Source organism: Scyliorhinus torazame, chromosome 1 (genome assembly GCF_047496885.1).
Source record: "Scyliorhinus torazame isolate Kashiwa2021f chromosome 1, sScyTor2.1, whole genome shotgun sequence".
In the NCBI taxonomy this organism is placed as follows: Eukaryota; Metazoa; Chordata; class Chondrichthyes; order Carcharhiniformes; family Scyliorhinidae; genus Scyliorhinus; species Scyliorhinus torazame.
In genome coordinates this window covers 326,341,599-326,365,253 of record NC_092707.1, presented here as the reverse complement: position 1 = coordinate 326,365,253, position 23,655 = coordinate 326,341,599, and the positions used below count along the sequence as shown (strand labels likewise).

The 23,655-nt window shown below is 45.2% G+C and overlaps 1 protein-coding gene and 1 long non-coding RNA gene across 2 annotated transcripts in view; one reads left to right on the top strand and one right to left on the bottom strand.

The window, feature by feature from the left end:
* The window catches only part of dusp10 (dual specificity phosphatase 10), a 73,074-nt gene extending 71,415 nt beyond the window's left edge, over positions 1–1,659 (bottom strand). The window contains exon 1 of the mRNA XM_072508312.1: positions 750–1,659. Within this exon, the coding sequence (XP_072364413.1) occupies positions 750–1,659 (910 nt within the window). The remainder of the gene's footprint in view (positions 1–749) is intronic.
* On the top strand, positions 1,545–11,591 carry LOC140424836 (uncharacterized). Its single transcript, XR_011947703.1, has 2 exons — positions 1,545–1,697; positions 5,518–11,591. It is a non-coding gene; the product is annotated as an uncharacterized lncRNA (long non-coding RNA).
* Positions 11,592–23,655: the final 12,064 nt, after the last annotated feature.

Sequence of the window (23,655 nt, the reverse complement as noted above, 5' to 3'; positions counted from 1 at the left end):
TAGGGAAGGTCAGTGCTGCAGCTGCTAAGGCGTTTTGCATTCGGCATTGTAAAGGCCATCAATACTGCTACTGCTCACTCCTTACATGATAATTTACTGCAATGAAATTGAAAAGCTGCATTTACTGCATTGCATTCAAAACCAAACAAGGTCAGCATCATTCATTCAAATGTCCCTTATTATGCTGCATCGGAGATTATGTCCGCCCCGCAATCGGGACCTTTCAGAACTTGTTAATACCTGCAGACCATGAATCATCATTAATGGACCCTTTTCCCTCAATTTCTGTGCTAGTAAAGCAGCAATGCACAGCAGCCAGGGTGACGTGCTACACATACTGTATTCGTTTTCAGGATGTTTTCCTGCGTAGCCCGAATGTGACATTGCAAAGCAGTCCCCGTTTTCCAAAAAAAACAAACTAACACGGGTCACCTTATTTACTTCACATGCAAACCCCTTACGTGTTAGAAGTTCAGACTATGTAACTGAAGTGCATGAGCTGTATAGGATACTGGAGACTTGAAAAGGGCCGATTTAGTTCCGCAGGGTGCCCATGTTTACAAATTACTGTCAACTCCGTGTGTGACTTTCTGTCAGGAGGCAGCATCTGAACATCAAGGAGCAAAAGACCAATTGCTCCGTACTTTTCTCTATCGTGCATTAATCACCCCCTCCCCCCTAAACCTCGGGCTCGTCCAAATAAAATAAAAAACTTTCTCTTATTGAATAAGAACATTGCAAAAGTCTACCTTTTAAAACCAGTGGGTCCTTGCCTTCGCGTCTCAACGACTCCAGCACTATGTGAAGTGGCTGAGAGGGCATCACCCGGTTCGGCTCGTTAGTGTTCTCGTCGTAAACTATGATCTCCTTGGAGAAAATCCTTTTGTAGGAGTCCTTGCCCTCCCGGCAGGAGATGAGGTCCAGCACGGTGATCTTGCCCTGCTGCAGCCGCCTCCTGCTGATCTTGTCCGAGCAGTTGATGTGGACGGCTCCCTGGATATGGCTTCTGTTGTATTCCATGAAGGGGCGGCAGTCGATGATCACCGGACCCTGGCTCTGCGACGGGGGGCCCTTGCTGCATCGGCTCAGCTTCTTGGCCAGCTCGGCGGGGTGGATGGTGCGGACGCTCGCCACCGGCTTGGTGGCCGCGGCGGCCGGAGGCGACAGGGGGACGGCCGCCCCGGCTGCAGCGGCGGAGGCCGGGGGGCTCAGGGCGCCGCCGTTCTCGCTGCTGCTGACCATCGGGCTGGCGGCGGCGCAGGAGGGGCAGTTGGCCGGGGTGCCGGGTTTGGCAGCCGGGGCTGGGAGCAGGTTGCCGCCGCCGCCGCCCGCCGAGGCCGGGCTCTGCTGCTCGCCCTTGCTCTGGTAGGTGGTCACCGTGCAGCAACTAGCGCCGCTGCATCCGCAGGACAGGGAGCGCACCGAGCCGCTGGACGATGGCATAGACGTGAAGTTGCCGCCTCGGAACGGGAGCGCAGCCGCCGCCGGGCTGAGGGTCGGGCTCCGGGCTCTGGGCTCGCCGGCTGCCCGGCTCGCTCCGGGGGGAGGAGAAGCCACGTAGGCGGCGGCGTCCAGGCGGAGACGGAGTTCCTGCGGTCTGACCGGCCTCGGCAATGCCACCACCCCGACAATCCGTTCGTCCAGAGGGGATGGAGGCATCAGGATGATGTGGAGGAGCCCCGCTGCCGATCGGTGGAGTAAGTGGACTGAGACGGGATCAAGTGGGCTGTCAGCATCAGAGCAGAGGGAGGGGAGGGGAGAGCAATGAATTCAGAGGCACGCATTGGTTATTCCTGCTGCAAAGAAAAAACAGAAGGGGGACCGCGACTAAAAATAACCGGCGGGCACGGGCGCCTTCATTCGGGCAAGCCCGGGCAGCGGGTGGGCGGCTCTCCGGCTGCAGTCAGGCTGAGGCGCGCTGACTGAAACTTGTCCGCAGCAGCGGCGGGCGGGCGGGCGGGCGGGCGGCGGGACGGCCGGAGGAGGAAGCGGCACCTCTGCAGCACCAACACTCACACCACAAACCTCCGCCGCTGGGGCTTCGCCCACGCTCCTCTCATTTACTCTCTCTACTTATCCATTTATTATGGTTTCAACGACCTTTGTTTTGTTTTCAAATTCCCTCCTCCTCCCCCTGGACTGCCACTTTAATCCGGCTAAACTTTTATACACAGAGCGCGCGTCAACTTCACCTGACGGGGAGGCGGGGCCCTCCAGGGTGATGGACAGGGGGCCGGCCAATGGGAAATCGGCCGTCCCCCACGCCCGCCCCGGGTCTCGCCTATCGACAGCTGTGGGAGGCGGGATCCCCGCCCCACCATTGGACGGCAGGGGGAAGGGCTTTGTCCCGCCGCGGTGACATCATCGACAGCCAATGGGCGGGTGGGCCGGCCGGGTCCCGGGACGGAGCTCACGCTTTCCAATGGACTTGAGCAGCAAGGCATTTAAAGGGACAAGACATTCACAGCCGGGCTAGCTTTTCTTTACAGTCTAAATCCCCTTTCCCCCCCAACTTTTTTCAGGAAACAGGATTAAATCATTAATCCCCAGTGTGGCCCGCAGCACAGGGTCTGGCCGTATTTTCGAGATAAACTTACAAGGCAAAGCGAATTCAAAACAAAAAAGGGAACAGGACTAAAATTGTTTTCTACAAGGACCGTGGTAACTGCACAAAGTTCTGCTGCCGCCAGCAGCATACGGCGCAGCGTACGGTGCTACAGCCAAGCACACGCACAAAAAAGCCCTCCCAACATTACACTGGCAACTCAAACTAGACCTGACAGGAATGCACCAGTTTAACATGAAAAGCATTGCATGGCAAAACAAAAACAATGTGGCGGAGGCTGAGTTTCTGGCAAGGAGGAAGTGGCATTTAAAAAAAAAAATGTTCTTGGTCGAACGGGGTGTCAAATATTGTGAAGAGTAGCCAGCTGTTAAAGGAATCATTCTATTGAAATGGTTGGTTGGGTAAATAATGAACAGGATCTTAAGGCAGAATCCAACATATGGGGTGATGTAATTATCTGAAGCAAGGTTAATCATAATATCTGAGATCATTTATCCTTTGCACGAAATTGTTCCGACATGGTTCAGTATTCTCCCTACTCTGAAAACCTTTACCCTAAAACTGCATTGGTTCACTTGGAGGCAGGTTCACTGTTGCTGCACATTGAATCAGCTGGGTGCAATGCACGTCAGAAAATTGATCGCGAGCAGTTGTGGGCACCGTACCATAAGAAGGATATCTCAGCCTTGAAGGAAGCGCAGCACACCTCGACTCCAAAGGTCAAATTACTCGGCGATATTACAGAAACTGGGGTTGCATTCTCTGGAATTTAAAAGATGATTTGTGGGGTGTTTTCAAGATATTCGGGGAAATAGATGGGGTAGATAAACTATTTCAGCTGGTTGGAGAGTCTAGAACGGGGCACATGGTTTAAACAGAGACAAATCTTTCAGGAGTGAAATTAGGAAAGATCATTTGCACACAAATGATGGTAACAGTTTGGAATTCTCTTCCACAAATGACAATTGATGCTCGAGGTAAATTCTTAAATTTAAAACTGAGATTGAGAGACTTTTGCTAGTCAAAGGTTTTAAGGGATATTGGATAAAAATGGGTAATGGAGTTGGATGGCAGATCCCAATGATCTCATTGAATGGTGGATCAGGCCTGAGGAGCTAAATGGCCAATTCCTGTTCCTATGTTTCTAGGGTGGGGCATCACAAGCTAGCAGCAAGGTCTGCCTTTTATTGGCCATTTAAATAATGGTTGGAAATAGGGCAGGTCTCTTTTTCGGCATGTGATTTCACCCCCTTCTCATTTTCCCTGCAGGGCAACCAGGTGTAATAGCAGGAAAACATCCTCTGAAGGTTGCTAATGACCCACAAATCACACTCAACACGTTTCACTACAATTTCCTACATTGTCATTCTTCTGTACCTAATTTTAAAATATAATTTAAAACAAGTTGGCAACTTTAATGTTGTCAGCCCCGCAAGGATGTGTGCTCAGTCCTCTACTATACTCCCTATACGTTCGTTAGCCAGTTGGATAACGAACTGGCTAACTGATAGAAGTCAGAGAGTGGTGGTGGATGGCAAATATTCAACCTGGATCCCAGTTACCAGTGGCGTACCGCAGGGATCAGTTCTGGGTCCTCTGCTGTTTGTGATTTTCATTAATGACTTGGATGAGGGAGTTGAAGGGTGGGTCAGTAAATTTGCAGACGATATGAAGATTGGTGGAGTTGTGGATAGTAAGGAGGGCTGTTGTCGGCTGCAAAGAGACATAGATAGGATGCAGAGCTGGGCTGAGAAGTGGCAGATGGAGTTTAACCCTGAAAAGTGTGAGGTTGTCCATTTTGGAAGGACAAATATGAATGCGGAATACAGGGTTAACGGTAGAGTTCTTGGCAATGTGGAGGAGCAGAGAGATCTTGGGGTTTATGTTCATACATCTTTGAAAGTTGCCACTCAAGTGGATAGAGCTGTAAAGAAGGCCTATGGTGTGCTCACGTTCATTAACAGAGGGATTGAATTTAAGAGCCGTGAGGTGATGATGCAGCTGTACAAAACTTTGGTAAGGCCACATTTGGACTACTGTGTACAGTTCTGGTCGCCTCATTTTAGGAAGGATGTAGAAGCTTTGGAAAAGGTGCAAAGAAGATTTACCAGGATGTTGCCTGGAATGGAGAGTAGGTCTTACGAGGAAAGGTTGAGGGTGCTAGGCCTTTTCTCATTAGAACGGAGAAGGATGAGGGGCGACTTGATAGAGGTTTATAAGATGATCAGGGGAATAGATAGAGTAGACAGTCAGAGACTTTTTCCCCGGGTGGAACAAACCATTACAAGGGGACATAAATTTAAGGTGAAAGGTGGAAGATATAGGAGGGATATCAGAGGTAGGTTCTTTACCCAGAGAGTAGTGGGGGCATGGAATGCACTGCCTGTGGAAGTAGTTGAGTCGGAAACATTAGGGACCTTCAAGCAGCTATTGGATAGGTACATGGATTACAGTAAAATGATATAGTGTAGATTTATTTGTTCTCAAGGGCAGCACGGTAGCATTGTGGATAGCACAATTGCTTCACAGCTCCAGGGTCCCAGGTTCGATTCCGGCTTGGGTCACTGTCTGTGCGGAGTCTGCACGTCCTCCCCGTGTCTGCGTGGGTTTCCTCCGGGTGCTCCGGTTTCCTCCCACAATCCAAAGATGTGCGGGTTAGGTGAATTGGCCAATGATAAATTGCCCTTGATGTCCAAATTGCCCTTGGTGTTGGGTGGAGGTGTTGAGTTTGGGTAGGGTGCTCTTTCCAAGAGCCGGTGCAGACTCAAAGGGCCGAATGGCCTCCTTCTGCACTGTAAATTCAATGATAATCTATGATTAATCTAGGACAAAGGTTCGGCAGAACATCGTGGGCCGAAGGGCCTGTTCTGTGCTGTATTTTCTATGTTCTATGTTATACACACAGGACTGTGTGGCAAGATTTAACTCCAATTCGATCTATACATTTGCAGATGATACGACTGTGGTGGATTGTATCTCAAACAACGTTGAATCAGACTACAGAAGGGAGATAGATCACTTGGTTGCATGGTGTACCGAAAACAACCTATCTCTAAATGTCGGAAAGACCAAGGAACTGATGATCAGCGACTTCAGGAAGCATAGAAGGTCACACACCCGTCTACATCAATGGCTCCGAAGTGGAGATGGTAGATAGCTTTAAGTTCCTGGGGCGTCACCATCACCAACAGTCTGTCCTGGTCCACTCACGTTGATGCAACAGTCAAGAAAACCCAACAACATCTCTACTTCCTACAGAAGCTAAAGAAATTTGCATGTCTGCTTCGGCTCTCACAAACTTCTACAGATGTGCCGTAGAGAGCACCCTATCCGGCTGCATCACAGCCTGGTATGGCAACTGGTCGGCCCAAGGTCGCAAGAAACTGCAGAGTGTGGTGAACTCAGCCCAGCGCATCACGCAAGCTTGCCATCCTCCCAATGATTCTGTGTACACCTCCCGCTGCCTCAGGAAGGCAGATAGCATTGTCAGAGACCCCTCCCACCCAGGCATCGACATCTTTCAGACCCTTCCATCAGGCAGAAGATACAGTAGTCTGAAGACCCGCATATCCAGGCATAGGAACAGCTTCTTCCCCACAGCTACTAGTCTCCTCAACGTCTCTCCCTTAGACTGATCTGTCCCTGCCGTCCTATGCTGCTCTTGATAATGTATTGGTTGTTTGGCCCTTGTTCTGCACTAACCAATCACTGTTTGTTGATGTACCATTTGTCAATGTACTCTGTCGATTATTCTTTTGTCTACTATGGGCTTACTGTGTACGTTCCCTTGGCCACAGAAAAATACTTTTCACTGTACGTCAGTACATATGACAGTACATATCAATCAATCAATCAATTAATGCTCTCTTGCCTCTGATTTGAGGCATAGTGTAGATTGCAATTTGCTCATAGTGTAGATTAACTCATATTGAAGATTGCAATTTGAGTGCAGTGCTGAAGGAATGTGGCACTATCAGAGTTGTCATTTTTCAGATAAAATTTGAAACCAAGGCCCCTTTAAAGAGTCCATGGCACTATTTAAAAAAAGCAAGGTCCCTGGTGACCTGGCCAATATTTATCTCTTAACCGATAAGTTAAAATGGAAAATCAGGCCATTACCTTATTACTGTTTGCAGGAAGATGCTGTTGGAAAATTGGCTGCATTATTTCCTTCATTACACTTCAAAAGTACTTTGTTTTCTTTAAATATATTTTTAAAATTCCTCTGTAATTGCAAGTCTTTCTTTTATTTGTTTAAAGTGTGAATAATGTTAGCTTGGACTGCAATTACCATCAATCTCTAAATCTTTTATACAAGAAACTACGAACATAAAAGTATGAGAAAGGTATGGCTGATAATTCCCTCAGAGCTGATCCATAATTACCGTAAATATTCAGGAAATCTGATAGATAACCTATTTATGCTGCACGTCTGGCAAAGTTATGCCAGTGGAATGGGAATAGCTGAGAGAAAATCCCAGGCCTATGTGTTCAAATTATTGACGTTTAAAAATACTTCTATGCCACTTGAACCTTATGTAATATCACATTTAAAAATGGTAGTGATGGTTCTTTCATATTTTACTGACCAATTTTATAGTTGCGTAGAATTACATAGAATTTACAGCACAGGAAAGGCCCAACAGGTCCAGATATCACCTTTCTTCATTCTGTAATTTGTCCAGTTGTGAAGTTTTTGTATGCAATAACATTGGAACTTAATTTAGGGGCGGCATGGTGGCATAGTGGTTAGCTCTGCTGCCTCACAGTGCCAGGGACCCGGTTTTGATTCCAACCTTGGGTGACTGTCTGGGGTTTGTACGTTCTCCTCGTGTCTGGGTGGGTTTCCTCCGGGTGCTCTGGTTTCCTCCCACATTCCAAAGATCTGCAAGATAGGTGGATTGGCCATGCTAAATTGCCTCTTAGTATCCAAAGGTTAGGTGGGGTTACGGGGATCTGGGGTGGGGAATGGGCTTAGGTAGGGTGCTCTTTCAGAGGGCTGGTGCAGACTCAATCGGCCAAATGACCTCCTTCTGCACTGTAGGGGTTCTACGATTCTTGTTATAAGCAACGGTAGAGGAGTGGTGTCAACAAAGTCAATGGAAGTTATTTCAATAGTTGGTAGGGTATGTTTTAGCCTGTTTTAGGTCCATGATATGAGCCCAATCTGCCGAGGTGAACAGAAAAATATAATTGCATATATTTGTAATATTACACAACATTTAAACAGTGGGGCTAAAGTTATATTTTGTCTATGGCAGCTATAGCCTTCAATAAACTCTAGCTTTATTTCTACAAATATGCCCACCAATTTGTGGAGGCTCCCATGTGCTTCTGAAGATAGAGGTGACAAATGTGGCCATTTAAATAGAGTGTTACTTTAAATTTTAATCAATGTATGCAACCATTTAAAGTAATTCATACCTCCAATTATACTTTTTTAAAGGAATCTCCTATTTGGATTTGATATTATTTGAAAAATCTTTATCATCTAGTTTTTTTTGTCAATATGAAATTAGATGTCAACATTGTGACATCTTCCACTGCCACCTTGTAACTTACTAAGGGGCATTAGTTTGGTCTATTTGAGGCTGTTCCAAATAGTGGCCATTTATTGTCAGGTGCCTGGTGCAATACAAACTAGTCTTTAACCCTTATAGAACAGCAGGAGCTTTTCCACTTCAAGTACAAAATTAATTCCAGATTAGTTCACCTCCCCTCGCATTGCTCCCAGACATTGTTTTTAAATGCCTCGCTTCTTATAACTGTCTGTCTGTTCTCCTGTCTGTGTTTTTCTGTTCCACTTTTTCTGTAAAAGCTCCACCCTTGTTGCACTAATTTACTCTTTCATCGTTATACTGGATGATTTCAAACCCTGATCAATGTCCCATTCACAGGCCCATTCCTTAATAAAATAAAAGCAAAATTTATAGAAAACTCTGAAATCTTGACAATAACCAGCTGCAGCGGTGTGAGTGAAGCTATTACCTTTTCCACAATTTATCACATTACTGATGTATACCCCTTTTTGGATTTTTGCACACCCTTCAATCTGATTTTTTTCAGTTTTATTTCACTGTGTTGATTGTCTGATGGAAAGTAATAATAGCTGGCGACTCCATGAATCCAAATATCACTTGCTTTTTGACCATGACTGTGTTGAGTGGCCAGTCTGTCTTTCCTTTTGGAAAGTTAGAGGCAGGTCTGGGCTCAGCTCTGGGGAGAGCTGAGCAGAATCTGAGTAGGGAATGAGAGCCACATGAGCTTTCCAGAACTGTAGGAGGCAGGAGTCGAGCCACAGCACTGAGGGATACCATAGAATCATAGAATTTACAGTGCAGAAGGAGGCCATTCGGCCCATCGAGTCTGCACCAGCCCTTGGAAAGAGCACCCTACCTAAGCCCACACCTCCACCCTATCCCTGTAACCCAGTAACCCCACCTAAACGTTTTGGACACTAAGGGCAATTTAGCATGGCCAATCCACCTAACTTGCACATCTTTGGACTGTGGAAGGAAACCGGAGCACTCGGAGTAAACCCACGCAGATACGGGGAGAATGTGCAGACTCCGCACAGACAGTGGCCAAACCGGGAATCGAACCTGAGACCCTGGAGCTGTGAGGCAACAGTGCTAACCACTGTGCTACCATGCCGCCAACTGTAGGAGGCAGGAGTCAAGCCACAGTACTCAGGAATGTTATGAAAGGAAACGTGATAAGCCTGGACAGACTTGGAATAATCAGCATGTGCATTCCAATGGTGTAATGTGCATTTATTTTTCGTGTCGTAGGATACTGTGCTGGGTTCTGGACTTCAGCATTTTGAGTGTGTCATGTGCTTTCGGTTAGCATGGAAGGGTGACCCGTAGGTGATTGAAAGCTGGAAATAAAAGCAGATGGAGGTGAAATAAATGTTCCAATAAAGAGTTACATGTCTTCTGTGTTGGGGAAGATAATGGAGTGAAACAGGATAGGATGGGAACTTTGCTGGTATGTTTGTGATTTTGTTTTCAATTAATTATTTAATGTATATTTATCTTTCGGGTTACATAATAGAATGTGTGGGAAACTGCCATGGTTGCTGTATGCACATAATTATTTTTGGTTCAATGTGACTGATGGTTTGTTTGACTAAACTAAACATTAGCTGCGCTACATTTGATTGGTTTGATTGATGGGACACTGGCTCCTTGTTCTGCAATCTGAGTGTTGGACAAGAAAGGGCTCAACAAAACACAGCACTATATTTGCAAGATTCAAGGGTGTAGGTTGTCCAGTCTGGGTGCACAATGGACACAGATTGCCTCAGGTGCATTGAACCTGAGGAAGGGAGGACTCTGAGAATTCAGCCCTGGGCCATTTGCATGGTGCCTCATACATTCCAAGGACAAGATAATGCAAAGAAGAGCAGCAGCCAGAAGGCCCTGATCACCTTGAGGAGAGAAGCCTACAATATTTATTCTTGGAATGAAAATAAAAAATGCTGGAAAAACACAGCAGGTTTGGCAACATCTGTGACGAGAGAAACAGAGTTAATATTTTGAGTCTAATATGAGTTCTTTGATTTCGAAGAACCGCTTCTGAGGTTATTAGGAAGAGTTGTATTGGACGTGAATTGTTAACTCTGTTTCTCTTTCCACAGATGCTGCCAGGCTTGCTGAGTTTTCCCAGCATCTTTTGTTTTTAATTTCAGATCCCAACATCAGCAATATTTTGCTTTTATTAAAAATATTCTTGGACTCTTTCTTCTCTAACCTTTAGCATCCTCAGGGCTCCTGCAGACTCACCAGTCCACAGAGATCCTGGCAAATCACTACTAATAGGGCTCTACAGGTGTCATCCTGTTACAGCAGCCCACCGTTTAACAAAGAGTAGAGCAAGGTGACAAATTGGGAACACCCCCTCCCTGATGTTTTTGATACTCTTCACAAGAACTTCATTTGCTGTGAAGCGGTGGGCATCCTGAGGTCTTGAAAGACACTATATAATTGCACGCTCTATTTTCTCTCATCTCTGTTTCAGGCAGCACAGAAGGTCATCCAACCTTCTGTTCAATGTACTTGGCAATGAGACATTTCTTTAATGTTTCAATGATTTACATTTTGTGTTGTATGTAAACTTCTACAGTAGAAACCCCTGATCTGTTCAGTGGAAAAATTCAAAAGCCTATATTATTTTCATATTTTATTATATTTTAGAAATAAAATATTTCGGTGGTTTGAAGCCTCTGGACCTCTTCAACTTCAGTAAGCATTTTACTGCAAAATAATTCAATCTAATTTTATTTTTGATATTTACTCATTACTATCGCTGTTGGACATTGCAGAATGTGGCGCTGCAGGGTGTTCTTGAGTGCAGATATTGTAAGAGTCCTTCCAGTTTGTAATTGTTTATTTCCTGTATATTCCCTTACTTTGCCTTCATTTTATTTTTGCCGTTACATTTTTGATCCATGGATGATCTAGGGACATGTGTTTTTATGGCAGGCTATATCTTTAATTCAAGCAAAAGGAAGCAGTGGTCTGTGCCTTTAATTCAAACAAAGATTCCAGGCCAGTGTCAGTGAAGACTGGGTTTCATTGATTTGGCTAATGGACAAGATTTAGAGACAAGATTAATAAGATTGGCCCAAAAGGCTGTGCTCTGTCCGGTAACAGGTGGTGATTGGATCTGATGCCATTGTAATGTTTTCAGAATTAAGAGGTTCTAGTTTGGTTTCATTTTTGATTCCGCACCCTGGATGGAGGGATCTAACTAACTCTCTCCAAAAAGATCTAACTTATCCTCTTCAGAAGGCTAATGTGGGGGCTAGCACTCTCTCCAATAAAGTCTGGGTATTCTTTTGAGACTGCAGAGGGCTGAAGTCATACCATGAGCTAAAAGCAAGGTTTGATGTGAAATAAAGTGTCTGTACAGACAAATATGGGCCTGATTGTGAACTCCCGAGCTGAAGGTCCAGCCTGATAAGAAATAAAGTGTCTCTCATGATATTTCTTGGTATAAATAAACAGTAATTGTGTTTCAACTTCCAAACCTGGTGACTGAAAATATTGGGCAGCCAAGGGCCAAAGACTTAGGGAATTTTTATAAGAATTATTGGTCAATACACTTGTGTTGTGAATCCAGGGCATGTGGGGCTGGAATTGACCGCGCACTAGCCCAGGGTGTCATGCCATAATATGGTTGATTAAACCTGAATGTGTACCATTAAAAATTGGAAAAGCAAGTTAGATCTGCAGGCGGTTAGGGAAATAAGGATTAAAATCATGTGGTAGAATTCTGAAAACAGTTCAGCAGACTTTTGAATTCCCGGTGGGAATCAGGAATCAGGGAAATGAAATTTTGAATCCAGTGGGATTTGGGTATGTGATTCATTTTTCTTCCAATTAAGCGGCAATTTAGCATGGCCAATCCACCTACCCTGCACATCTTTGAGTTGTGGGGTGAGACCCATGCAGGCACAGGGAGAATGTGGGGTATGTGATTCATGAAGTTCAGTTAAGATTTTGTGACAAGATTAATAAAATTCATGAATCATATTGGGGTTCAAGTTTGTCTGAATCTTAGAGAGGCATTCCCTCAGTATGCCAAAGTTAACAGTACAGATTGCTTATGCAAAGGATCATAAACAGAGTCATGCATGAGAAAAGGCCATCAGCACTTCAATGCTTATTCCTATAGTACATTCAAGCTTAGATTTTCCTTTGTTATACTGCCAGAATAAGAGGTGAGAAGGAGGAAAAATAGATTAGCGAGACCAATAATGGATAATTGCCCTAGTCATGTCTGGCTCGAAAATATTTATTTATGCTATTTTTGTTAGTCCCTAAAGTTAAATTTCGACAAACCCATAAACCTTAATTGTCTGTGGTGGAAGAAGGAACTCACTTAAGTTTATTGCCATTCTCTGTTCCAATAGAGAGAATCTTGTTTATTTATTTCATCTGGTGTGGGTCTCACTGGCAAGGCCAGCATTTGTTGTCCATCCCAAATTGGGAACAGTTGAGAGTCAACCACATTGCTGTGGGTCTGGAGTCACATGTAGACCAGACCAGGGAAAGAACAGACAATTTCCTCCCCTAAGGGGCATTAGTGAGCCTGATGGGCTTCTAGAACAATTGATGATAGTTTCATAGTCATCACTACTGAGACTAACTTATTTTTTAATGTTCCTAATTTAGTAATTGAATTTAAATTCTAACAGCTGCCATGGTGGGACTTGAACCGATGTCCCCAGAGCATTAGCCTGACCTCTGGATTGCGATTTCAGTGACATTGCCATGATGCCACCAACTCCAGGAAATCACTGCAGAATTTTCTCAGGATAGCTTCTAGGCCCAACCATATTCAGCTACTTCATCAATAACTCCCATCACAAAGTCAGAGGTGGGGATGTTCACTGATAATTGCACAATACCATGTGTGACTCCTCAGATACTGAAGCAGTCCAGATGCAGATAGATCTGGACAGTATCCAGACTTGGGCTGACAAATGACAAGTAACATTTGCACCACACATGTACCATGCAATGACCATCTCTAACAAGAGAGACTCTAACCCTCGCTCCTTGACATTCAGTGGCACGACCATTGCTGAATCCCCACGATCAACATCCTGGCGGTCACTATTGCTGAAACTGAACTGGACTAGTCATATAAATACTATGGTTCCAAGAGCCGATCAGAGGCTCGGAATCCTGCAGCGAGTGGCTCCCCAAAGCTTATCTCACATCTACAAGGCACAAGTCAGGAATGTGATGGAATAATCTTCACTTGCCTGGATGAATGCAACTCCAACAACACTCAAGAAGCTCAACACCATTCAGGACAAAGCAGCCGCTTGGTTGGCACATCATCGACAAACATTCACTCCCTCCAGCACTGACTCACAGTTGCAGCCGTGACTGCCGTCTACAAGGTGCATTGCAGGAACTCACCAAGGTTCATTAGACGGCACCTTGCAAACCCATGACCGCTACCATCTAGAAGGGCAAAGGCAACAGATACATGGGAACATCACCACCACCTGGAAATTTCCCTCCAAGTCAGACACCATCGTACTTCCCGTTCCTTCATTGTTGCTTGGTCAAAATTGGAATTCCCTCCCTAACAGCACTGTGGGTGACCCATACTACATGGACTGCAGCAGTTCCAGAAGGCAGCTCACCACCACTTTCTCAAGGGCAATTAGGGATGTGCAATAAATGCTGGCCTAGCCAGCGATGTCCACATCCCATGAATGAATACATTGCAAAAACATCCACCACCTTTGTGAGATGTATTGTGTGCAAAGAGGGACAATGTAAATCAAAGTCAATTTGCAATTAGGGTTTTATATGTTTTGCTGAACTGTCAATTACCTTAAATCAATAGCATTGCAAAATTAGTTCATTTAATAAAAAATTACACATAATAAAATATAAATAATCACAGCCACTTGGCATTGGAAATGTCACTCAAAAGGACTTTAATAAGTGAGTGTGTGCACTTCTCAACAAGGGCTCTGAGATATTGGCATAAAACTGCCAAGAACACCTATGCATGTTGCAGCCTTCATTTCCCAACGCTCCAGCTGTGGTGTCATACTTCACAGATTGTTGGTGCTAGTTGGAAAATCTTGCTCTGACTTTGTACAGCTTAATTAATTGCAAATTTAGTGAAAATAAAGCAGGTCTTTCTGTGTTAGTTATGCAAATTGAAATTGATGAGTTCAGAGATGCTTGAACCTTCAGGGAGGTACCTGACAGTAAAATAGGCCTGGACCTATTTGGAATTTTTTTCTTTCTTTTTAAAGTTGTTTGGTTGAAATCTGTTTTCCTCATAGAGATCAAACACTTCCCTACGGCAGCAGTGAACATAACTTAACCTTTTTAGTGCAAGTATTCATTTTATTAAGGCAGAATTACTGAGGCAGTACAAGTTGCAGTTCACAAAATTGGGATGTTGCAAAAATCCCATTAGCTATTCCAGTGGTATTGCATGAATGAAGATCAACCATTTTCCGATGACATAACATCTTCAGATTCAAAGTCATCTTTTTACCAATGACAAAAGGCCATGCTTTTAAAGCACACTCACTCCTATATTGTTGTTTCAGTTTTGGCTCGTTTTTGATATCTCCCCTTCACATATAAGGCAATGACTGAATTATGCCATCTGCTGCAGGATGATCTACAGGCAATATCAAGAACTGACACAGCTGTGATGGCCATTACAGCTCCTACCAAAACTATTCTTCAATTTATTGCAGGAGAAGACATCTGCCAGTTAAGCCAGTGCACAGTTAATTCTTGAACAAAGCAAATAACTGACACACATTTGCCCAGCAAAAGTTCTTTATAACTTTCTATTGGAAAGTAATTGGTCAGGAGAGTAACCTTTTACTCTTTACCATGCTTCCCAAGAACCTGGACTGTTATAGGCAGGGCTGCCATGACTGTAACTAATGGAAAAGGGCATCACTTCTTAAATGTCCAGTTTCACTCCTGAGCAGTCTCATCCTCACCATAATCCAGAATAGGTGATTCTGCAGTAGTCCACAATGCTTGAATTATTTGATGAGGTTCAGGGAGTGAATGGGTGATGCTTAATAACTCAGAGTTACCTTTGCAGCCATGGCTGATGACCACAATCAGAAATGATCACACAGTAGTGGAGCATAGATACCATAAAGCCATTTCGCTCTGTAAATTACAGTGGAGCAGCCAACAAGGATGGTTGAGCAATTTTTCCATTGTTTGGAATATTCAGGCAAATAATATTCTGCTTTACAGTTTAAGTCCCCCATAGTGCTGAATAATTTATCTGAAGAGGCAAAATCACGCAGCAGGATGAGCATGAAGCCCCTGGCTTTGCTGCACCACCAGAGGTGGATTACAGAGAGGAGCTAGGTGACATGGTCAAAAAGGATGCAAGGAGAGTGTAGACAATTACTTCCAGTAGTGACACATCCTGTCGCTGACCAACTTTGGTATTCCGTTAGATCACCAGCACATTCAAGCCCCAAAGACATAGTGTCCATTTCCTGCATTCAAACTACTCTCCACTCGTACCTCCCTCCACCAATGATTCCAATTCACAGCTTGACCAAAAGGAACCTGCTCACACAAAAGAGAAATAAAAAAACACTTGATTTATTCAGTACTATTTACAGTGCACATTTACTCTTGGCATTACATAGAACATACAGTGCAGAAGGAGGCCATTCTGCCCATCGAGTCTGCACCGACCCACTTAAGCCCTCACTTCCACCCTAACCCAGTAACCCCATCTAAACCTTTTTGGACACTAAGGGCAATTTAGCATGGCCAGTCCACCTAACCTGCATGTCTTTGGACTGTGGGAGGAAACCGGAGCACCCGGAGGAAACCCACGCAGACACGGGGAGAACATGCAGACTCCGCACAGACATGACCCAGTGGGGAATCGAACCTGGGACACTGGCGCTGTTCTATGTTCTATGTAAGGTTGAGGAAGCAAGGATCTGGCACGGTTCTAGAGTGTTACAAGGTAGCCAGGAAGGAACTCAAAAATGGACTGAGGAGAGCTAGAAGAGAGCATGAAAAAGCCCTGGTGGGAAGGTTGAAGGAAAACCCCAAGGTGTTCCACACTTATGTGAGAAATAAGAGGATGATCAGAGTGAGAGTAGGGCCGATCAGGGATAGTGGAGGGAACTTGTGCCTAGAGTCTGAGGAGATGGAGGAGACCCTAAATGAATATTTTGCTTCAGTATTCACTAGAGAGAGGGACCTTGTTGCTCATGAGAACAGTGTGAACCAGGTTAATAGACTCAAACAGGTTGATATTAAGAAGGAGGTTTTGCTGTAACTTTTGAAAAGCATCAGGATAGACAAGTCCACTGGGCCTGATGGGATATACCCAAGGTTACTACGGGCAGCGAGGGAGGAGGTTGCTGCGCCGTTGGCGATGATCTTTGCGTCCTCACTCTCCATTGGAGTAGTACCAGATGGTTGGAGGGAGGCAAATGTTGTTCCTCTGTTCAAGAAAGGGAATGGAAATCCCTGGGAATTACAGACCCATCAGTTTTACATCTGTGGTGATCAAAATATTGGAAAGGATTCTGGGAGAGAGGATTTATGATTATTTAGAAAAACAAAGTTTGTTTAAAGATAGTCAGCATGGCTTTGTGAGGGGCAGGTCATGCCTCACAAGCCTCATTAAATTCTTTGAGGATGTGACGAGACACATTGAGGAAGGTCGGGCAATGGATGTGGGATATATGGATTTCAGTAAAGCATTTGATAAGGTTCCCCATGGTAAGCTCATTCAGAAAGTTAGAGGGCATGGGATACAGGGAAATTTGGCTGTCTGGATACAGAATTGGCTGGCCAAAAGAAGACAGCGAATGGTAGTGGATGGAAAGTATTCCGCCTGGAGGTCGGTGACGAGTGGTGTCCTGCAGGGATCTGTTCTGGGACCTCTGCTCTTTGTAGTTTTTATAAATGACTTGGATGAGAAAATGGAAGGGTGGGTTAGTAAGTTTGCCAATGACACAAAGTTTGGGGGAGTTGTAGATAGTGTTGAGGACTGTCGCAGGTTACAACAGGACATTGACAGGATGCAGAGCTGGGCTGAGAAGTGGCAGATGGAGTTCAAACTAGATAAATGTGATGTGATTCATTTTGGAAAGCCAAATTTGAATGCTGAATACGGGGTTAAAGGCAGGATTCTTGGAAGTGTGGAGTAACAGAGGGATCTTAGGGTCCACGTACATAGATCCCTCAAAGTTCCCACCCAGGTTGATAGGGTTGTAAAGAAGGCGTATGGTGTGTTGGCTTTCATTAACAGGGGGATTGAGTTTAAGAGCCACGAGATTTTGCTGCAGCTTTATAAAACCCTAGTTAAACCACACTTGGAATATTGTTCTGGTCGCCTCATTATAGGAAGGATGTGGATGCTTTGGAGAGGGTACAGAGGAGCTTTACCAGGATGCTGTCTGGACTGGAGGGCATGTCTTATGAAGAAAGGTTGAGGGAGCTAGGGCTTTTCTTACTGGAGCGAAGAAGGAAGAGAGGTGACTTGATAGAGGTGTACAAGGTGATGAGAGGCATGGATAGAGTGGATAGCCAGAGACTTTTCCCCAGGGCGGAAATGGCTGTCACGAGGGGACATAATTTTAAGGTGATTGGAGGAAGGTACAGGGGAGATGTCAGAGGTAGGTTCTTTACACAGAGAGTGGTGGGTGCGTGGAATGCACTGCCTGCAGAGGTGGTGGAGTCAGAGTCGTTAGGGACATTAAAGCGACTCTTGGACAGGCACATGGACAGCAGTCAATTGAAGGGGTGTAGGTTAGGTTGATCTTAGATTAGGATAAATGGTCGGCACAACATCGTGAGCTGAAGGGCCTGTACTGTGCTGTTCTATGTTCTATATGTTTCCCCCTTAGAGAGTGGCTCTCCATTGAGCCTCATGCACTCACCTCTCACACTATAGCCACTTCCCCACAGTTCTCCCTCTTAACTCCACCTGGATGAAACACATGGGCCTTCATGAGTCTCAGTGTACCTTACCCCTGACAATTCCTCCAACCCTCTCAATCCTGGCATTAGGTGAAAAGTCAGTTGAATAGATGCATGGGACCAGCATCTACATCCTCAGGGGGGGACCTCAAAGTCCCTGCCATGGTCTTGAACAGGGTGAATGATGATAGATATCACCATCACGCCTTGCATAGGGGAACACATCAGTGTTATTTGTCTAATGTTAATGCTTGTATGAGCATTGGAGTTCAATGCTTGCGGCCAATCCTACCAACGGGTTAAGTACATGGCTCCAATCAGTGGCACTTATGTTTAGCTCTGCAGATTTCATTGGCACAAATTGACTAGTCGAGGAAGGATGAGATAGCATTTCACACAAATGACTGCCTCTTGTGGCAGATGAGACACAACTGATTCAAGTGAAGCCTGCAATTAGCACAGCAAGCACATCCCTCGAGGACACCCTCATTCTCCCTGTCACAAGGACTGCAGACTTGACAAGTATTCCACCAGCCATAGCCATCCACCCAACACTAATTCCTGACAGTCAAACTTCCCTGACAAGTAGATTTGAACTTGCATGCAGCTTAACCCCTTTGTCCTCACAGTGCTGCCTGCATGTAGTGTTCAACTCACACTGAATCACACAGAATCATACAGTGCAGATGAGGCCCTTTGGCCCATAATGTCTGCATCGATACATGAAAATCACCTAATCTACCTATCTAATCCCATTTACCAGCACTTGGCCCATAGCCTTGAATGCTATGATGTGCCACGTACTCATCCAGGTACTTTTTAAAGGATGTGAGGCAACCCATCTCTACCATCCTCCCAGTAGTGTATTCCAGGTGGTCACTGCCCTCTGGGTAAAAAGGTTTTGCCTCACATACCCCCTAAATTTCCTGCCCCTCATCTTGAACTTGTATCCCCTCATGACTGATCCTTCACCTAGGGAACAGCTGCTCCCATTCCATCATATCCAAGTACCACATAATCTTGTATACTTCAATCAGGTCGTCCTTCAGTCTTCCCTGTTCCAATGAAAACAACCCACAGCCTCTCGAACTTCTCTTCATAATTTAAATGTTCCGTCCCAGGCAACATCCTGGTCAATCTCCTCTGCCACGTCTGCCACGTCTCCAGTGCAAGCACATCTTTCCTATAATGTGGCGACCACAATTGCACACAGTACTCCAGCTGTGCCCTCACCAAAGTTCCATACAACTCCAACAGGACCTCCCTGCTTGTGTAATCTGTGCCTCGATTGATAAAGGCAAATGCCCCATATGCCTTTTACACCACCCTATTAACCTGCCCTACCACTGTCAGAGATCAATGGACAAACACACCAAGTCTCTTTATTCCTCAGGACTTCCTAGTGTCATGCCATTCATTAAGTATTTCCTTGTCAAATTACTCATTCCAAAGTGTACCATCTTACATTTTTCAGGGTTAAATTCCATCTGTCACTTATCTATCCATTTGACCATCCTGTCTATATCCTCCTATAACCCAAGACACTCAACCTCACTGTTAACCGCCCGGACAATCGTTTGTGTCATCCGCAAACTTACTGATCCTAACCCCCACATAGTTAACTATATCGTTTACACAAATGACGAACAATAGTGGAGAAACAAAGAACAAAGAACAAAGAAAAGTACAGCACAGGAACATGCCCTTTGGCCCTCCAAGCCCGTGCCGACAATGCTGCCCAACTAAACTACAATCTTGTACACTTCCTGGGTCCGTATCCCTCTATTCCCATCCTATTCATGTATTTGTCAAGATGCCCCTTAAATGTCACTATCGTCCCTGCTTCCACCACCTCCTCCAGTAGCGAGTTACAGGCACCCACTACCCTCTGTGTAAAAAACTTGCCTCATACATCTACTCTAAACCTTGCCCCTCGCATCTTAAACCTATGCCCCCTAGTAATTGACCCCTCTACCTTGGGGAAAAGCCTCTGACTATCCACTCTGTCTATGCCCCTCATAATTTTGTAGACCTCTATCAGGTCTCCCCTCAACCTCCTTCGTTCCAGTGAGAACAAACCGAGTTTATTCAACCGCTCCCCATAGCTAATGCCCTCCATACCAGGCAACATTCTGGTAAATCTCTTCTGCATCCTCTCTAAAGCCTCCACATCCTTCTGGTGGTGTGGCGACCAGAATTGAATACTATACTCCAAGTGTGGCCTAACTAAGGTTCTATACAGCTGCAACATGACTTGCCAATTCTTATACTCAATGCCCCGGCCAATGAAGGCAAGCATGTCGTAGGCCTTCTTGACTACCTTCTCCATCTGTGTTGCCCCTTTCAGTGACCTGTGGACCTGTACACCTAGATCTCTCTGACTTTCAATACTCTTGAGGGTTCTACCATTCACTGTATATTCCCTACCTGCATTAGACCTTCCAAAATGCATTACCTTACATTTGTCCAGATTAAACTCCATCTGCCATCTCTCCGTCCAAGTCTCCAAACAATCTAAATCCTGCTGTATCCTCTGACAGTCCTCATCGCTATCCACAATTCCACCAACTTTTGTGTCGTCTGCAAACTTACTAATCAGACCAGTTACATTTTCCTCCAAATCATTTATATATACTACAAACAGCAAAGGTCCCAGCACTGATCCCTGAGGAATACCACTAGTCACAGCTCTCCAATTAGAAAAGCATCCTTCCATTGCTACTCTCTGCCTTCTATGACCTAGCCAGTTCTGTATCCACCTTGCCAGCTCACCCCTGATCCCGTGTGACTTCACATTTTGTACTAGTCTACCATGAGGGACCTTGTCAAAGGCCTTACTGAAGTCCATATAGACAACATCCGCTGCCCTACCTGCATCAATCATCTTTGTGACCTCTTCGAAAAACTCTATCAAGTTAGTGAGACACGACCTCCCCTTCACAAAACCATGCTGCCTCTCACGAATACGTCCATTTGCTTCCAAATGGGAGTAGATCCTGTCTCGAAGAATTCTCTTCAGTAATTTCCCTACCATTGACGTAAGGCTCACCGGCCTGTAGTTCCCTGGATTATCCTTGGTACCCTTCTTAAACAAAGGAACAACATTGGCTATTATCCAGTCCTCCGGGACATCACCTGAAGACAGTGAGGAGCCAAAGATTTCATCAAGGCCTCAGCAATTTCCTCTCTAGCCTCCTTCAGTATTTTGGGGTAGGTCCCATCAGGCCCTGGGGACTTATCTACCTTAATATTTTTCAGGATCCCCAACAACTCGTCTTGTTGGATCTCAATGTGACTCAGGCTATCTACACACCCTTCTCCAGACTCAACATCTACCATTTCCTTCTCTTTGGTGAATATTGATGCAAAGTATTCATTTAGTACCTCGCCCATTTCCTCTGGCTCCACATATAGATTCCCTTGCCTATCCTTCAGTCGGCCAACCCTTTCTCTAGCTACCCTCTTGCTTTTTATGTACGTGTAAAAAGCCTTGGGATTTTCCTTAACCCTATTTGCAATTACTTTTTGTGATCACTTCTAGCCCTCCTGACTCCTTGCTTAAGTTCCTTCCTACTTTCCTTATGTTCCACACAGGTTTCGTCTGTTCCCAGCCTTTTTGCCCTGACAAATGCCTCCTTTTTCTTTTCGACGAGACCTACAATATCTCTTGTTATCCAAGGTTCCCGAAAATTGCCGTATTTATCCTTCTTCCTCACAGGAACATGCCGGTCCTGAATTCTTTTCAACTGACACTTGAAAGCCTCCCATATGTCAGATGTTGATTTACCCTCAAACATCCGCCTCCAATCTAGGTTTTTCAGTTCCCGCCTAATATTGTTATAATTAGCCTTCCCCCAATTTAGCACATTCACCCTAGGACCACTCTTATCCTTGTCCACCAGCACTTTAAAACTTACTGAATTGTGGTCACTGTTCCCGAAATGCTCCCCTCCTGAAACTTCTACCACCTGGCCGGGCTCATTCCCCAGTACCAGGTCTAGTACTACCCTTCCCTAGTTGGACTGTCTACATATTGTTTTAAGAAGCCCTCCTGGATGCTCCTTACAAACTCTGCCCCATCTAAGCCCCTGGCACTAAGTGAGTCCCAGTCAATATTGGGGAAGTTGAAGTGTTCCATCACAACAACCCTGTTGTTTTTACTCTTTTCCAAAATCTGTCTACCTATCTGCTCCTCTATCTCCCGCTAGCTGTTGGGAGGCCTGTAGTAAACCCCCAACATTGTGGAGGTCCTGTCTTTTAACTTTCTGCCTTGCTCCCTGAACTCCTGCTGCAGGACCTCATGCCCCTTCCTGCCTATGCCGTTAGTACCTATATGTACAACGACCTCTGCCTGTTTGCCCTCCCCCTTCAGGATGCCCTCTACCTGTTCGGAGACATCCTGGACCCTGGCACCAGGGAGGCAACATACCATCCTGGAGTCTCTTTCACGTCCACAGAAGTGCCTATCTGTGCCCCTGACTATTAGAGTCCCCTATGACTATTGCTCTTCTACGCTTTGACCCTCCCTTCTGAACATCAGAGCCAGCCGTGGTGCCACTGCTCTGGCTGCTGCTGTTTTCCCCTGATAGGCTGTCCCCCCCGACAGTATCCAAAGGGGTATACCTCTGTCGAGAGGGGGACAACCACAGGGGATTCCTGCACTGACTGCCTGCCCTTTCTGGTGGTCACCCATTTCTCTGCCTGCACCTTGGATGTGACCACATTTATATAACTGCTATCTATGACGCTTTCCACCACCTGCATGCTCCTAAGTGCATCCAACTGCCGCTTCAACCGAACCATGCGGTCTGTGAGGAGCTCCAGTTGGGTGCACTTTCTGCAGATGAAGCCATTCGGGACGCTGAAAGCCTCCCGGACCTGCCACATCTCACAGTCAGAGCACTGCACCCCTCGAATTGACAGTGCGTCAAATAATTAGTAAATTAAATTAAAAAGTTAAAACAAAAGTTACTGTGAAGTATATGTTTCCTAGGACTAGATTTCTACTATAAATGTGAAAGCTAAATACAGTACTCTACGATCTCTGGCTTAGACACCCCTCTAAACTATAATTAAGTAATTATGTTTAATTAGTTTACCAATGCTTCATTTTTTAAATTTAGTGTAGATTCCCAACCAGTCAATCAGGTCACAGCTTTTCTGTGATGTCACTTCACACACACACAATTTGAAAAGGTAATAAAAGTAAAAATGAGTAAAAATCACTTACGTACCTTCTGAGGGTCTCAGATGCTCTCAGGTTCTCTCCCTGCAGATTAAAAATTACAGGCCAGAAGAAAGAAAGAGAACAAAACAGTAAGGAAAAAGCACCTTCTCCCACTCTGCACCGAATTACCTCACTGCACCAAATTACCAAGTTCCAAATTCCCACTCTGATGTGTCTCACTCAGGCTGTGTCTCTTTGACCTGCACAACGCTTACTGACTGCGCTTTCTGTCTGTCTTCTATACAGACTTTAGCTGACCAGGATGACTCACACTACTTAAACTTCAAAGAAAAGAATACAATGTGTACCTTTGTGCCCCTAAACAGGCCTCATGTGACTGCCAGATAACTGCCTCTCAGCAATTAGAGTGGTGGCAGCTTCAG